The 17,300-nt window shown below is 42.4% G+C and overlaps 1 protein-coding gene across 3 annotated transcripts in view; it reads right to left on the bottom strand.

The window, feature by feature from the left end:
- ASXL3 (ASXL transcriptional regulator 3) overlaps positions 1-17,300 on the bottom strand; it is a 121,488-nt gene that overhangs the window by 85,900 nt on the left and 18,288 nt on the right. For 2 of the 3 annotated variants that reach the window (XM_090039909.1, XM_090039908.1), the window contains exon 4: positions 8,022-8,143. In XM_090039909.1, coding sequence (XP_089896035.1) covers positions 8,022-8,143 — 122 coding nt within the window. Of the gene's footprint in view, positions 1-8,021; positions 8,144-14,981; positions 15,131-17,300 lie in introns of all 3 variants that reach the window. The other variant, XM_090039911.1, reaches the window with a different exon arrangement.

Genomic DNA, 17,300 nt, shown 5'->3' with positions numbered 1-17,300 from the left:
GAATCCAGGTAAAGGGCTCTATGCTCCCTGCTACAGAGGAAGGCAAATACCTCCAGGTTGTACCAATCTGTCCTTGAGGTAAAATTCTTTCCCAACTCCAAATACAGTGGTTGGTCTGACCATGGGCAGAGGGGCAAGATCATCTAGTACATACACATACATAGCAGGACATGTGATTTTGGGATCAGATCAAACTTACACCATTAATACTTGTCAGTGCAGGGGAATCATGATTCTGGGCTTCCCTTGTACTTGCAAGTTGAAAGCCGGGTACTCTCAGCCCAGCCTGAACCAGTGCAGGCCCAGGGATGGAACAAACATGGTAGTCAACCTGCCAGGGTGTGGGGAGCACCATGGTTCCCCCAGCCCAGCTGATGAGCTCCCCTCAACTCAACACCCTGAAAGCAGGGGGGTGCAGCCTCATGCAGGGCTACGCCACACAGCTCTCAGTCTGCTGACAACTGGGAGCTGTCAACCAAGCCCTGACGTACAGCTGTCAGTTAAGATGTGATGGAAACCAGCCACAAAAATGTCACACATTTTGTAAAAAAAAATTTTTGTGTGTTTTCCTGTTTTGTCATGCCATTAACTGCCCGAATGCGTGGCCGGTTACTATTTAAGATGTGATTAATGGGTTAATAGTGTCCTAAGCATAACAACTTCCAGAGGCCTTCGTGAAAGAAACTCAAATCCCTGGTTTGTACAGAACCTTGCACAATGGAGTCTAATCTATGTCAAGAGCTCCTAAGCACTACAGTAACAACAAAAATCCCCATCCTAGGCTAAATGGCTGCCTGAGCTACTTAAAAAATGTTTATAGACTGCCACATTTAGGCCAGACTTACAACCACCAACTGGTGGACTTTTGACAACCAGCTGGTATAATGAAGCAGAGGGGTACCCAGTAGGATTTAGCACAGCAATGTTTTAAAGCTTAATAAGAAATTCTGCTTAATAAAATCTCAGAGAAAGAAATACTGAAAAGCACATTTATTAAAACACAAAACATGCAGCCAATACAGACCACCACACAGGGGACAAAAAACAAAACAAAACAACTTGAAATTAATTATTACACATAATAAGAACAGAGAATGCACCTCATATTAATTCCTATTCTCTGCCTCTTGGGAAAAGGCAAGGTCCGAGTTCCACGGGTCTTACCAGGAGAAGAGTCTTATGAACACTGCTACAGTCCCACACTTTGGTATCATGTTGAAGAGTTGATATATGCTGCCCAGGCACAGTGGTCTGTAGAGGAACACACTGTACAATTTGCCTTTGGGCTCTGTACGTACTCCCTGAAGAGCTCCCTCTGGAACTCTTGTCCTTCCAGCCTCATTTCCCTGTCACACTGTTTCCTTGTCATGACATTTCTGTCCTCTTCCTTATGCGTCTTGACAGTCTATATTGCTATTCTGATTGTCATCTTCAAACTTTATTTCTTGATTACATCTCCCAAGTTCTGTCACTGTCCCTTTTCCATGTCTCTCTGAGAGGCAAAAAGTAATTCAACTCTCATTTTCCACCGATTAAAATGGATATGGTTCAAGCACCTTCCCACATCTGTTGCTTGATCTCAGGTCACTCTTAGGTTATGTTGGGCCTGCATTTCCCAACTGTGGCCTTAGTGTCACGGTGCTGTCTGAAATGAGATAAAGAAATGGTTAACAAACATTATAATAGCCTGGACAACCGCAGAATACTAAGGAATGCAATACAACTAATGTTTTTCAGTTTGTGTTGATATTTGAAAGCCTTTAATGAGGGCACTCTGTACTGCGATTTGAGATGGTAAAGACATAATCACAATGATCTTCATTTTCTTTGCTCATTGCAGGAAGGATTAGTTACGAATAAAAGGGTTTGTAAGGTGTGTTCCTGGGGGTAAGTGAAAGCTGTATACTGCAATACAGAGACAGTGACACAGAATTAGTTACTGTAGGCTGCAAGGTGCCTGGAGAGTACTCTACATCACATTTTAACAAAGGAAAGAAAGTCCTAATAGAGTGAATGCAGGGGGCAAGACTGATGAGTTTGCTCTAGTTATTCTCTCGAGTGGTAATAAAGGATGTGCACTGAAGCAGAAGGTGAAGTGAGTTTACATGAGGGTTCAGAGAGTTTAGCACTACTCCTTATTATTTGGCTGCCAAACTATAGCACTGTCTTTATCAGAGATTTCCTTGAGATTACTCCCAAGAACTTGGCAACATTAGGGCTAAATTTCATTATTATTTCTATTGCTCTTTTGAACTTACTGGTTTGTAGGAGGGACCTTGGACACAGCCATATTGTTTGACCTTTTGCGCCTACCGGTGCTTTAAAGCAGCTTACATTTGATAGAAATGTGGTTAGAGCTAAAGAGGTGCCTACAGTCCTTTTACTCAACAGCCTATGGAGTCCACCACAGTTCTCACCACACAACCTTTTTAAAGTATTGTTTTTCCATTTTAAATATATATGTGTATCTAATTCTGTTTTTTTAAGACTTACTTGGTGGTACGGCTCAGTAAAACATTCTGAAGAACTCACACATATTTCTATTTTTACTCGAAATAGGAATAACTGCAGCTAACAGAAAGTGTGCTGTGCATGTGATTTATAGAGGGGGCTGCTGAATATGGCAACATCCACTGGAAGAAGGAATATGGAGCCGTCTCTTCTGCTACTGAAACAGAACAGGGCAGAAGGGGTTCTCCTCCCTCACAAGAGGCTTCATCTACGCTTTTCACAGGTACAGGAGCACACACTCATGAACACAGACACCAAGCATGCAGACAAAGCCCAAAGCAATAAAAACAATAGCAATAACATACCTTATGTAGAAGTCCCCTCATTTCCTTAGCTCTCTCCCAAACCCTCTGGCTGCTGTCTTTGGAGCTCTGCATCTAACAAGAAGTTTTGGTGCAAGTCACAAACATGTCTGGTCCACACACCGATTCTAATCCTCCTTCTCCTCTTCCTCCAATCAGCAGCCCATTGCTGTGTGGTTTGGTGCTGATTCCAAAGTGCCAAAAATGACGCAGGTTTCTCTTCTTCTCGTAAGGTCTACTGACATCCCAAGTACCTTCAGTCTCTTTATCTTCTCTTGGCACTGCCTCAGAGACCAAGTGATAACAATGAAGGGATCTAAGATGCTCTTATACACAGTCATAAGAGAATGCAGAAGACACCATCAACTCAGTATGTCAGAAGTCCATGTGTGCCCTGGGCCATCTGCATGAGGCCAGTTTGCAGACAGGATCATCGGATGGTTTCTTCTGAGCAATTCTTCAAGAGTAGCTTGGTAGACACAACACAATCTGCACAGCTAAGGGCTTCCACAAAATTTGAACTCAGACCAAGAGAACAGAAAGTTGACCAGAGAGAGGCAGTGTGAATGGAACAACTGTATTGTCACAGTGGCCATGCAAGGATTTGAGGCTTGTACTTAAGTTAGTCTTGTTCAGAGAAAGTACAATTCACAGTGGTGCAATCTGTGATACACTCTGTGAATATCTGGTGTATTGCTGGCACATAAAGTGGTTCCCATATTAGTCAACATCTCAAAATTAATCTTCTTATGCTCTTAACATGCCAAAATTCTTTAAAGTAGAAAAATTCATTGAGGGCAAAACAATGTGAGAATGCATGCCACATCACTTCCCAAGAGTGCTGGGTAAGCAAGAGCTGTACAGTAAATATCCATTTGCAATAACAAGAAAAGAGACATCTAGTAAAGAAGAACCTGCCATCGGAAAGCCAAGCACAAATAAGAGCTCTGCCCTAGGTACTCATTAAGCACAAATCATCCTGAACGGAAACCAAGTTGTTCCAGCCTCCACTCAGATACCATCAGAAGCAAAAGTCAAGTGGTAAAAATCCCACCCCCATCCCTCCACAGAAGACACAAATGTACCTTACACTGAAATACACAAACCCTTGTCCCAACAGAATGACCAAAAAGGATGACAAACATTAAAAACACCTGAGACTGGGACACAAGCACAGACCCTGTCAGATGAGGACATGAGATGCAAGTCATCACACAGACTCTTTCAAAGTAGACTAGCACTGCAAACCTCACTGTCTCTGAAAAGCAGAGGAAACCAGGGATTCATCAATAGATCCCTCGCTGCCACTGAGCCAGTCAAAGGCAGGAGGCATGGCTCAAAGAGTGCTCTGGCTCCTTAACGTACCAAGCATTGCTGAAGAAATGCAGTAATCTTGGCTCCAAGCCTAACAGAAAGCGAAGGAGTCCTAAGACTGTTGTAGGAGAAGCCAAGATTACCATCAGAGGCCTAAAATAGCTTTCTAGAAATCTTTAAATAAAATAACTCTAGCCTATAGTATTTTAAAGTAGTACTTTTTCAAGTTTTTTTTTTAGCTATGTACCCCCTGCTGCCTGTACCCCCTGTATGTAGCACATCTCTGCATCATTCCTGGGAAAGAGTGTCAATACAAACATCAATATGCAGCCATGCCATTCCTTAATACACACTAACCAATCAGAAGCCCCACTGCCAATATTAAAATTTAGCCATGTATACATTTCAAAGCACCACATTGCCCCTCTGTAAACCAAATTCCACCAGTCTAGAATAATTAATATCTCTCTCTCTCTCCCCCCCTACACACACACACATATACATACACACACACCTTAGTACAGCAGGGGTGTGTGTGTGTGTGTGTGTGTGTGTGTGTGTGTGTGTGTGTGTGTGTGTGTGTGTGTGTGTGTGTGTGTGTGTGTGTGTGTGTGTGTGTGTGTGTGTGTGTGTGTGTGTGTGTGTGTACACACATGTCACACAATTTCCTGATGGCTTTGTGTATTCATGTAGTAGTCAGGGCCAGATTAACACACAGGTAAACTAGACACATACCCAGAGCTTGCAGCGGGGAGACACAATCTTCCCTCCATGGCAGCAGCATAAATGGCCCCATCCACCTCCCTTCTCTTCCCCTCCCCTCTGCTGGCCTCGCCAGCACTACAGCTCCTTCCTAGCAGCAGCCCCGAGTCCCATTCCCCATGATGGTCACCAGGTCCCCCCTCAGCCTTCTCTTGTGAAAGCTGAGCAAGTTCAGGTCCCGCAGTCTCTCAGACCCGTAGGGTCTGTGCTGTTGTCCCCGGATCATGCGGGTGGCCCTCCTCTGGACCCTCTCAATGTTATCCACATCCCTCCTGAAGTGGGGCGCACAGAACTGGACGCAGTACTCCAGCTGTGGCCTGACCAGCGTCACACAGAGAGGGAGGATCACCTCCCTGGCTCTACTTGAGACGCACCTGTGGATGCACGACAAGGTCTGGTTAGCCTTGCCAACTGTGACCTCGCATTGCAGGCCCATGTTCATCTTGGAGTCAATAATGACTCCAAGATCCCTTTCTGCCTCCGTGCTCTCAAGAAGGGAGTTTTCCATTCTGTAAGTGTGCTGCTGGTTACTACTGCCCAAGTGTAGCACCCTGCACTTGTCAGTATTGAAACTCATCCTGTTTTTGGTAGCCCACCCCTGTAACCTATCCAGGTCTTGCTGCAGTCTTTCCCTCCCTAGTAGCATGCTCACCTCACCCCAAATTCTGGTATCATCAGCGAATTTAAACAGGTTGCTTTTCACCCCATCATCCAAATTGCTGGTAGAGACTGAACAGCACGGGGCCCAAGGACCAAGCCCTGGGCGACTCTGCTGCCCACTTCTCCCCAGGTCGAATATGACCCATCCACCACCACCCTCTGAGTATGACCCTGCAGCCAATCTGCAATCCAGCTGACTGTGTAGGCATCAATGCCACAGTCACTTAGTTTTTTTAATGAGGATGGGGTGGGAGATGGTGTCAAAGGCCTTGCTGAAGTCCAGAAAGACTACTTCCAAGGCGACACCTGCATCCAATGCTTTTGTGACCTGATCATAAAAGGCAATCAGGTTGGTCTGACATGACCTGCCCCTAATGAAACCATGCTGGTTGCCCTTGAGCATCATCCCTGAAGCCGGCCCATCATACATGTGCTCCTTGATGATCTTTTCAAAGAGTTTCCCTAGGACTGAGGTAAGACTGACGGGCCTATAGTTTCCTGGGTCCTCCCTCCTCCCTTTTTTAAAGATGGGGATCACATTGGCTATCTTCCAATCATCTGGCACCTGGCCCGAGCACCACGAGCGCTCATAAAGCCGTGCCAAAGGCCCTGCAATAACCCTGCTAGCTCCCTCAACACCCTGGGGTGGAGAGCATCTGGACCTGCTGATTTGAACACGTCCAGCCCCTCCAGAAGCTCTCTAACCCGGTCCTCCCCAACCTGAGGTCTGGAGGCATTCCCCTCAAGTCCGTCTTGCATCACGCTGGGGAAGTCCCGGTCCCTGCCCAAGAAAATGGAGGTGAAGAATTGGTTAAAGAGGTCTGCTTTCTCCTCTGGCGCAACCACCAGATTGCCCAGAGGATCTTGCAGGGGCCCCACGTTTCCCGGTGCTTTCTTCATCCTCCCTATATATTTGAAAAAGGACTTTTTGTTATCTTTGATTTTGGATGCTAGTCCTAGCTCTATGTCCGCCTTAGCTTTCCTGACAGTGCCCCTACAGGCCCCAGCAGAGGAGGTATACTACTCTTTGGAGATAGTACCCACCTTCCACCGGTTGAACGCCACCTTTTTGGCAATCAGGCATTCCTGGACACCCTTGGTGAGCCAGGGGGGCTTTTGGGCACTCCTGCCCCCCTTGCTTCTTGTTGGGATGGTCACCTCTTGGGCCCTGAGTATCGTCTCCTTGAGGAATGACCACTCATCTTGGGCACTGAGTTCCCCTTCTCTCAAGAACCCCAGCACCTCTCCCACTAATCTCAACTCACTGAAGTTGGCCCTCTTGAAGTCTAGGGCTACCGCCTTGCTGCAGGCCCTTGACACCCTGTGCTGGATGGTGAACTCCAGCAAGTGATGATCGCTATCACCCAGGTGGTCAAGGACCTGGAGGTCCCTTGCCAGGTCATCGCCTGTAGCCAGGACCAGGTCCAACAGGGTGTTTCCTCTGGTGGGACTGTGCACCTCCTGAATTAAGTGGAGGTCCTGTATCTCGGCCAGAAACCTCCTGAAACGGTCCGAACTGGCTGACTGTTCCTCCCAGCAGATGTCTGGGTAATTTAAATCACCCATGACAACTATATCCCTTGCCTTAAGTGCCTCTACAAGCTGGCCCGAAAATTCCCAGTTCAGCTCCTCCCTTCGGTTGGGGGGTCTGTAGTAGACCTCCACCGTTAGATCCCTCTCCCCACAGCCCCCCTGTATCTTGACCCAGAGCACTTCCGCTTGCCCCTCTGACCCCATTTTCTGGCAGAGGATGTGTATTGCTCCTTGACATAGAGCGCCACACCCCCACCTTTCCTTCCTTCTCTATCCCACCTGTTAGAGACGTCTTCCTTTTTTATGAGATTTTCTGCGCTTTTGTCATCACTTTGTTGTGATGTAAAACCAATTTAGCAGCATTTGGAACACATCCTTCACACAGGTTTGTGTTCAGTTTACAATACCCAAATCGCATGTGCTAGAAGTTTTACTATGTGTTGCATAATCTACACACATGCCAATGCAGTTTACATAAAATAAAGACCCTCAGATACTGTATTTACCACAAAAAAGTATCAGAAAATGACATATTCTATTTAACAAACTACCTGTAGAAACTGAACAGCCAACGTATTCATTATTGTAAACTCTCAGTACAACTTCTCTCAGAACATATTTTGCAAAGGTTTGCTTTGGGGTGGGGTTAAATTTAACAGTGTTCAAATACAACAAAATATGGGAAGTGGCAATCAAGTGTAAGAAAATCAGCTAGCTTGGAAAACATCTTTTGGATCCCTGAATTATACAGTTAGAGGACTATGGCTCTAGTGAACAGAGCACACTCCAAAACTTTCCTATAATTTATTGTAGCTCAAGTTAAGGTACCAGTAATTTTATTTAAACTGTCTCTGAACCTTGCTGCAGTATTTTTTCAACTGGTTTCTTTCTTAAATAGTCTGTACTATGCCACACAATAATCAACCAATACCAGCTTACCTGCTTAAGTGCCTTTTTGGTGTGCTGCTGAAAGGAAGACACTAGCTTGCTTTGCACTGGTGTGTTAGTAAGGCTTGAGTCTCTATTGGAAGACGCTTCTTCAGGTATCTGCTTTGGACAAACTAGAAAAAAAAATGGATTTTTAAGAAGTGAAGTTCACTTGTAATCTTAAAATGCTCCTGAAAAAAATGGAATAGTCTTCTGCCAACAGAAATCAGTCTCCTTAGATGATTGTACATGGAAGCGGCAAGGCCTAGGGTCTGCATAGATATGAATTTTACACTTGTGTCCTAACTTGTAATGTATTACTTCATAAATGCTTGTTCCTATTCATGTCCAAACTTGGGCTGCAGGAGTCCAGTTCCAGAAGAGCATCCAAACAAGTAGTATTTTCCTGTGTAGACAAGCTGTAAGCCCTAACTGCTAGCGCAGCCTGGACAAAGGGAGAAACACTAAGACAGTTATTCTCAACCAGGGATCCATATTAGCACTGCTAAGGATGCAACCGTGATTCACAAGACAAACACAGAATTTTCAAAAAGGAATTCATAGTATTAAAAATCACTCTCCCCTGCCGTGGTCTTTTCAAGTTCTTTGCAACAGAGGAATTACTCTATTATTTTTTGTAGTCAACAAAAAAGAGAGGGAAAACTAAGACCTGGCATTTTCCAAGGGGTGCCTCACATCTATCAAGGCTGAGAACCACTGCACTAGGGTACTGTTTGTGCAATCAAGACTGGAAACAGCAACTGAAATATTTTAGAGTTTTACTATGGTTTCTATGTCGAAGGTAGACAAAAACTATTTTCTCACAAGCTTTATAATGTGTTATTCTGTGGCTAAATGCACACTTAGAAAAAAAAGACGCTGACAGCCTTGTGTTCTACAAATATTTATAAATATGTAACTGCATAACAGATTGTAATAGTTTTTAAGGAGCCATTCTAGTCTATCTGGTAAATATGCCTTGGTAAACCAACAACACACACATTCTTGTTTAAGTGATGGACTAGAATAGCTCACAAAGAAGATTTCTGATCTCTCAGGCAAATACATGTTGCTATTTTTCAGCTCTTGATAATATATATTTTAATCAATAAATGTTATAGTACTCACTGTAAACAGCCACTTGAATGTATGTTTGCTTGGGAGACTGTAAGAAGTCTTTCAAGCCATCCTTATTTATACAATATTAAGACTGCAAACAGCCAAAGAATCCTGTTAGGCTTGCTCTTCAGCAGGTTTAACCAAAAGAGGTACTGACAATGCCCAACACCACTGAAATCATATCTTTTCTTCTACTTCCACCCATTTAAAACATGAGTGCAGATGAAACAGTTCAAACTAGTCTGAACCCAACTGATAAACTCCCACAGTCCCGTGTGGTGACTTGTTCTTTGATACACTGCAAAGGTTACTACATGCACTATGCAGTTGTACAGAAACTGGTAGTTGGTTTCCTAACATGTTCAAGTGTGCATCACATATATCAAAGCAACTCTAGTATCTCTGAAGAAGCCACACCTGCGTACAACACCTGGAAATTTTGCCCTCTGCCTTACTTTATTGTAAGACTTTTCCTTTCGCATTGTTCACTGGGCCAAGCATAGGACTAAATGTCATTCTGTATTTCCCTGTCTTCAAGACTGCATTCTAGCATTGATGTTATTTAAACATTTCTTGTATTTATGAGATAAAGTATGGAATTTGGGCAACCTAACTGTCAATAATTCATTGCCGACATGAAATATGACTAGTAACATACTGAACGTTTGTTTTCATCTTGAAAGGAAAAAAACTGTCAATACTCATCACACAAATGGGACAAAACTTCCTACTTTTTTATGGCTATGTCATTATGTCAATATCATTCTCATAGTGAATTAGAAAACCAATTCACTGAAATTGTGTCTCACAATATAGGGGGGAGGCAAATGGCGAAGGATCTTGTGAGCTTATAGTATTACATGGTTTGGATCAATCTTTTTTAGACAACCAGCAAAGCCCACTATAAAAAGCAACTTAAAGGAGTAGGGAGGTGTCAAAAGTCAGCACACACAGCATTTATTGCAGGTGTTTATATCAGTCAGATCACTGTAGCATCTGAGGACCTGAAATATTGGGCAGACAACCCCCCAAAAATAGAACTGTTCAACATTTGTTTCCAAATCCATTCTTTAAATAGAATGTTCAAGACTTTATTTTTCTATTAGGTTGTTTGTTTTGTCGGCGATGCAGAGGGGTCAAAGATCTGAAGAAACAGCAAGAACTGCTGAGAGCAGATAAAACGCTTCAAAGTCAAAAGAGGTAGAACAATGGAAGCTGTTATAAAACAAACGAATTTTAGAAAAATTATTACTGCAAATCCATGAAGTATCTTCCATCAGAAAATAAAATGCATCATGTCCAATCACTAAGCATTTGTCCTATTTCTCTAGGACAACTAGAAACCTATATACCTCTTATTTGAGTGGGTGGTCCCAGTTTTGATGCATCTGCTTCCAAAAAGGTTAACCCAAGAATCTTGCTCTTACTGCAGCGATGACAGAAACTCATCATGTGGTTATATTGCATCACCATGTGGTGATACTGTATCACTACATCTGAATGACAATGTCAGGGAGCAAATGTCAAACTCCTGACACAACAGCAAGGATAAAAAAATATGATTGTTAATGTATACATTGGATCAGTGACCTTTAACCTAGATATCTTTCTTTCTTTTAAAAAATAAGCTTATTTACAATTAAGTATGAAATGAATATTTAGGTGTATATTAAGGCCTAAATTTACTATAATGTATTCCAATAATTTAAATTCCTTAAAAAAAGTATACATGTGCTGCTGATTTTTATTTTATTTTACATTTGGATAGCCAAATCACTGAACAGGGGAAAGTTTACTGGCTAAGCACATTGAACCATAATTCATTAAAATGATAACCTAGCTTTTGAGCTGTAGTCTGCAGGTGCAGAGAAAAGATTATAGTTCTTTCAGTTTAGAACAGTTCTCAAACATTTCTATTCAATGGTTGTGAAATCAGCTGAAAGTGAATAAGCAAATAAGTTTGTTTCATTCTTCCATAAATAAATCTATAAATCAATTAATCTATAAATACAAATGAAGTTTGAGAGCCTGAGATCTACTAGTTTTAAAAACCTGAAGGATACAGGAACCAAAGCCAACCAGTTCTATTTGCCAACTACAAATATTTCCTGGTTCAAAACATCAGTTATTGTTAAATGAAACACGTTTTGATAAACCTTTTTAATGTACCCATCATATTTCATACAGTTTCATTTGACTAATAATAAACAGTTTTAAAATGCTTACTTCCTGCATTTTTATTGAATTCCAATGTTATACAAAGCATGTTGACATAAACCATGACTCAGAAATAGCCACCTAGGAAACAGAAAATATTGGATGATCTTTTCTAACATGATAAGACTTAAACATTTAGAATAACAACATATATATATTTAAATATATAAAACTACTTAAATGCATATACTTTTTGCTGATTAATGAAATGCAGAACCAAAAGTAGCAAAAGCTATATTTATTCAAAAATTAACACACTGTGGTGGTTATAGTCTAATGAAAAAAAAATCAACCTTCCTTTAAGAAAAAATGTAAAAGTATGCAGAATACCATCAATGTTTTAACCAAAGTCCTCTCCTGCTTAGTTATTTAAATCAGTTCACCCTACAGAGAAACAATCTCAGAACAGAGGTGAATTATTAAGCAGGTTTCATATACAGATGAAGAAATACAAAAGCTTAATATTGACTATGAAATGGGGAGGAGAGAAGAAGAGAGGTCTCCTCTTTAGACACTGACTTAGTTGAGGGAGCAATTTTGATGGAAGGTGAATATATGTCTTTATTGTATACCTTAGGCCAGGGGCATCAAATTCATTTGGCTTCTTGGGCTGGATCCCTGAGTTTCTCTGATACCTCAAGGAGCCATGGGCGTTAATGCCACTTTCGACTGCCCCACTACTGCCAAAATAAAATCCCAGTGGTGCTCTGCACCTCAGGATGAAGCCGGAGATAGGATGCATTTTTAAGTCTTACACTTGTTACTTGATAAGCTGGATTTGTTACAGATAAAGTTAAAAGAAAATAACTAAGAACAAACAATGGCTGCAACCATAAAAAAAAAATTGGAGAGGCATCCAACTTCTCATTTCTTTTGAGTGAGAAATAATAAAAAGGCAAGCTAACATGGAAAAAGTCAAAGTGAAGCAACAGCAGTGATCAACAAGAATGTTATATCATAAAAAAATTACCACAGCAACACAACAGCCAGTTTCAACATGGAATACAGAAGAATAGCATAGCAAAAGAAAAGCACAGGAAGATATATTAGCCACAGGGTATATGTCCATGTACACAAATGGTAGGTAGCTGTAACCACCACATATACCTACATGCACAACTCTCAGTAAAATGGGATTCTTATTCTTCTGAATTATAAATTAACACAACCAATGCTGGCAAATATAAATCCTAAGAATTATACAGAGTGGGTAAAAACATGCAAGTAGAGAGCAGTAAGTACAACAGGCATTATTGTGTTTCATTCTTAATGTCAGCTCCTCCAAGGTCATAGGATCCACAGGAGAAACTGAGTAAAAGTGGCTATCGAATCATAAACAGTTAGGTATGTAAATTAGAAGATCATCTGGGTTACTGGAAAACAGGAGGAAAGGGGGAAACCTCCTAGGGCACATCCAGATGTGCAGGCATATGGGGTTTGTGGTGCCACAAACCACACATTAAACCATGCACAGCACTGCTAATTTGCAGCATAGGGGCATAATTTGCTACCAGGATTCCAACCCCTCCCGTCTTTTCGTACCCCCCCCATAAAAAAGCGACACAAAGCATGCAAAAATAGTGCGTGCTGGGGCAAAGACAGAGACAAGGGCACAATGAGGGCACACTGCACCCCAGCCAGCCGTGGAGTGGAGCAGTTGGCTGGGGTGCTGTGTGCCTCAACACAGGAGAGCAGGCAGCCCTGGGCTGGTGTTCCTGTCTCCATGTGCTTCAGCCTCCGTGGGCTGTGAGACAAGGGAGCAGGCAGGCCTCGGCTGGTGCTCCCGTCTCTGTGCATCCATGAAAGGAGAAGAGGAAAGAGCAGGTTAGAAAAAAAAAATTATAAAATGAATATGCTAAAAAGTAAGTTCACTTAAGTTTTTACTATTTTCTTTAATTTTTTTCCTCTTTCAGCAGGAACTATTTTCATCCAGGAAAGGTATGCTTTCTAAAATCTATGAAGCCATCTTCTTTTAAAAACTAACATATATAATTAATGATTTACCCAGAAACATGGTGATTCTATAATTCTCTCCAAAACCTTAAAATTAAATGAGGATGGGTATATCTTCATTTACAAAGTATATCAGCCAGGAAAAGAATTTTTAAAACCCTATAGCCTGAAATTATACTGCAGTACTAACACTGTAAGCTATTAGGGATAATAATAATCAGATGCATTTATATGTCTACAGAAGAAGAAAACTTCCCTGAATGCTTTAAGGAGATTTTTTTCCACCAAAATAAATGGTACAGTTCATTTTGATTTCAGGCGGACCACACTGATTTAAAAATCAGACCCAGGAAAATCAACAGCAATTCATGTCCTTTCCTGTCATGGTAACCATAGCAGATGTGAAAGATTATCTATTAATGGCCACATTACAAAACACAAATACACTAAATATCTGCAGTCTGCCTCAAGCATAAAAGTATGCCTATACTCTTGAGGCATTAAACTACATAGAAAGCCACCCTGGAAAACATGCACACAAATCTCTCACTAAAATATCCTATAAAATTCAATACATTTTATTTATATGACACAGATATATACTTGTATTGACATAAATGGTCATGGGTTGTCAACACAGATATATCAAGTAATTCACCTAAATCACTCTCTGATCTCTAGAGTTTAATTTACAAAATCACCGCAGTTCACGTTTCCAATCCCAGAATCTGGTTCCTGATTCTTTTTAAAATGAAAAACAGTTTGCAATTTAATTAATTTTACCAATATACCAGTTATACTAAAAGCAGATGCTTTTAAACAAGATACCTGAGAGTCTTAAAGTGACTGTGCTGTTCTTCTTGAAGAGAAACTATTTAGATTGGGAAATGTTTTGAATCATTTGAAAAAAATATGCAAATAGCTTACTTTGAAGGAATCAATGTCAAACAAAATGCTTTGGGTCTTAAGGACTACACAAATCCCGAAAAAAACGTTGATTCTCGTTCCTGACCATTTCTTTCCATCAGAAGTATATGGTCTAACACTAATGAGGCACTGGCTCTTTAAGCTCCATTAAATCTACTTTCTTATAGAGAATAGCAAAGCTTTGAAAGCTCACTCAAACTAGCTCTTTCCTTCTGATTTCACAGAACTCTAGTACTTGGGACCTCCCACCTCTGGCAGTGAAACACAGGGTGCATCTACAAATGCAATTAATGCAACTGAATATACTCTGGCTCGCTTTAAACCAGCATAAACTAATCCCGATGTCATCATCTACATGTGCACTTAAGCGCAATAATTTACTGCAGCACAGGATAGTATCCATGTCCGATGAGACTATTCTACACCAGAGTAAATTAATCTACTAAGCACTAAATACAGCACACGTGTAGACAGTGATGCTTTACTGCGCATTAGTCTCATGTGCTGTAAAGTGCATATGTCTATTCACCCACAGGGTAGTAAAACCTGCTTTATGCTGGAATAATTTTTCTTTATAACTACTGGTGCAGAGCTTAAGAAAATCAATGAAAATCTGGCTTGCTTTCTTTGATACATCAGCTAGAGCCTATATATTCAGACTACATTACCATTATAACTTTTACTAGGGAAAAAACTGCCAAACACTCAGCTCTTAGGAGTATTCAAAAAATGTTTAGTAGAATCATTCAACATTACCTTCAAGAACTAGAATGCTATAAATGATAGGCTTCTTTGAAGGAGTCGGAACTTCTTTTCCTGAAAAAGTTTGGTATTTACATAGCAGTGAGAGGGACCAGCTCTTCATGACAGGATTTAACGTTGTGGCTTCTTAGTTCAGAAAACACCTGAAATTTCAACAGACAACCAATTGCCAAGGCAATATTTCAGGACTCAGCATGAATCTGGCCTTCCAACCACTAGCCACTTTTCTGCTACTTACAACAGTGTTGCAACAGACTGAATTGTACTCAGCTTCACTTTTGCATCAAAAGAACTACGAAGTATACTGTACTGTATTTACAATACAATTAAATGCATTGTATTAAATGCATTAAAGACATGACAAGAACTTAAGTCTTTCTTGGCAAGCAATTAAATCATCTGCTCATATCCTGGCAAACTTCAGAGCTGGTGTTTGTACAGTGATTGGGGTGGCTGGCCATCCTCCTGTTTGATTCAGTGTAAGTGCTGTACTGGGGTCATGGTTATTGTAACAAAGAGCCCGGGGCTCTCTGACACTTTAAGACAAAGGCATCCCAGCCAGGGAGCACTGAAGGGCAGGCAGGGCACAGCAGCTGCCAGTGGCCAGGGCAACAGGGCAAATTGAGGCAGTCAGGAGACAGCTGCAAGTGGTTATCTGACTGGATGTAGGCAAGGCCCTGGAAGCATCTAAGCCCAAGAGGAAGGAGCTCCTGCCCATGGGAGCCACCCACGGATGCTGGGCTGATTGTTTGCTGTCAACAGAAACAGGGAGGCTCAGGGAACTTGTGAGGTACCCTGGCTAGGAGGCACACTATGCAATAGGTAAAGGTTTGCCCCATTAAAGGGACAGGGAGCTGTTACTTCATTATTATTATGTTACAGCCCAGGGGTTTATGTTATATTGTTGTTATACTGGTAGTTTCGGATGAGGCTGGAAGGGGAGATAAGGAGGCCTCATTAGCACCCAGGGGGCACTCGACTGACTGCAGTTGCCCACAGCAGGCAGAGAGAGAGGGCACAGCCACACAGAGGCCTGGGGCCTGGTGACAAAAGGGACAAAGAGAGCTAGAGCCTCAAAGCTAGGTCCAGTTCAGTGGGCCCAGGCTAGAAGGCCAAGCGAGATTAAAGGGACAGAGGGCATGGAGGCTGAAGCCCCACAGAGGGAACATTGTTTCCATGGGTGACTGGTGCCTCTTGAGTCGGGGGAGCATGTGTCCCCATGACACCAGTAAGCAACCGGGGTGGGGGAGGAGGCTGTCCCCTGTGACTGATCTCACTCATCAAAAAGCAGCTGCACTGCTTCTGGAAGTCCCACAGCTTTTGCTGGCAGCCCTGCACTCCAGCCAGCAGTGGTGCTCCTGCCCACCCCTGACTGCTGGCTCAGCAGGGAGTGCAGCCTGACAGGGGGTGCACCCCCTACACATTGCCACTCATTGTTTCTGTAATACCCATTAAGCATGGGGTGTGATAAAGGGGAGGATTTGGAGCCACACAATTAGCACTCAAGGCTTTGGTGCCCTTCAGTGGCACAGTTACAGACTGAGGCCCAGCAAGGGGCCTGGGTACAGACAGAGCCCAGAAGGGTCCAGCTGGACTGAAGCCGTGCAAAGGCCTGTGGACAGCCTCCATATTCATTTATATTTCCATCAAGGAGTGGCAGGCAAGACAGGAAGGCACCCTAGGGGCAGAGCAAGGCATGGTCACGGAGCCACCAGGGGGTGTCACAGCTACTCCTGGGACTCCAATGTGTACATTCATCCTCCCCCTGGCCCTCCTACTCCCCCCTCCCCCGCCCAACCCAACATTGGAGTGAAGGTCTTCCTTTTATGGCAGACGGAACTTCTTTCTTTTAGACTCCAGTGATGAATGCTAGTTTTACTGCAGACCTTAAGTGGCACAGTACAATATTAAAGTCACCTTTTCTCCACAACATTAATGTTTTGGATCTTAAACACTCTTTTCACTGGTTTCATTTTTACAAGCTGCCATGGTATTCAGATAATCTGCAATTTTATGAAGGAAGAGAGAGGATGATGAGAGAGATTGTGGTAGAAATCCAATTCCAATCATGCATGTCGTGATGGTGCAAGAAGAAAAGGTTTCCTATACAATCCTGATGCGCAGCCATTACAAGCATGGCATTAGTTGATCATCTAAGATGGTGGCATACCACTCATTTGAAAAATCGTGTTGATCATCATGAGTCCAGGTCAAGTAGTTTGCAACTAAGGTGGAGAAAACTGTACTGACTGGAGACTAACAGGATTCCTCTCTGCTAGAATTTCAGCTGGTGGTTTCCCCTGAGAGAGTGAG

Source organism: Crocodylus siamensis, chromosome 3 (genome assembly GCF_052110815.1).
Source record: "Crocodylus siamensis isolate JL-2025a chromosome 3, ASM5211081v1, whole genome shotgun sequence".
Taxonomy (NCBI): Eukaryota; Metazoa; Chordata; order Crocodylia; family Crocodylidae; genus Crocodylus; species Crocodylus siamensis.
Note: the sequence above shows the minus strand (reverse complement) of the source record. Positions and strands in the feature narration are given on the sequence as shown.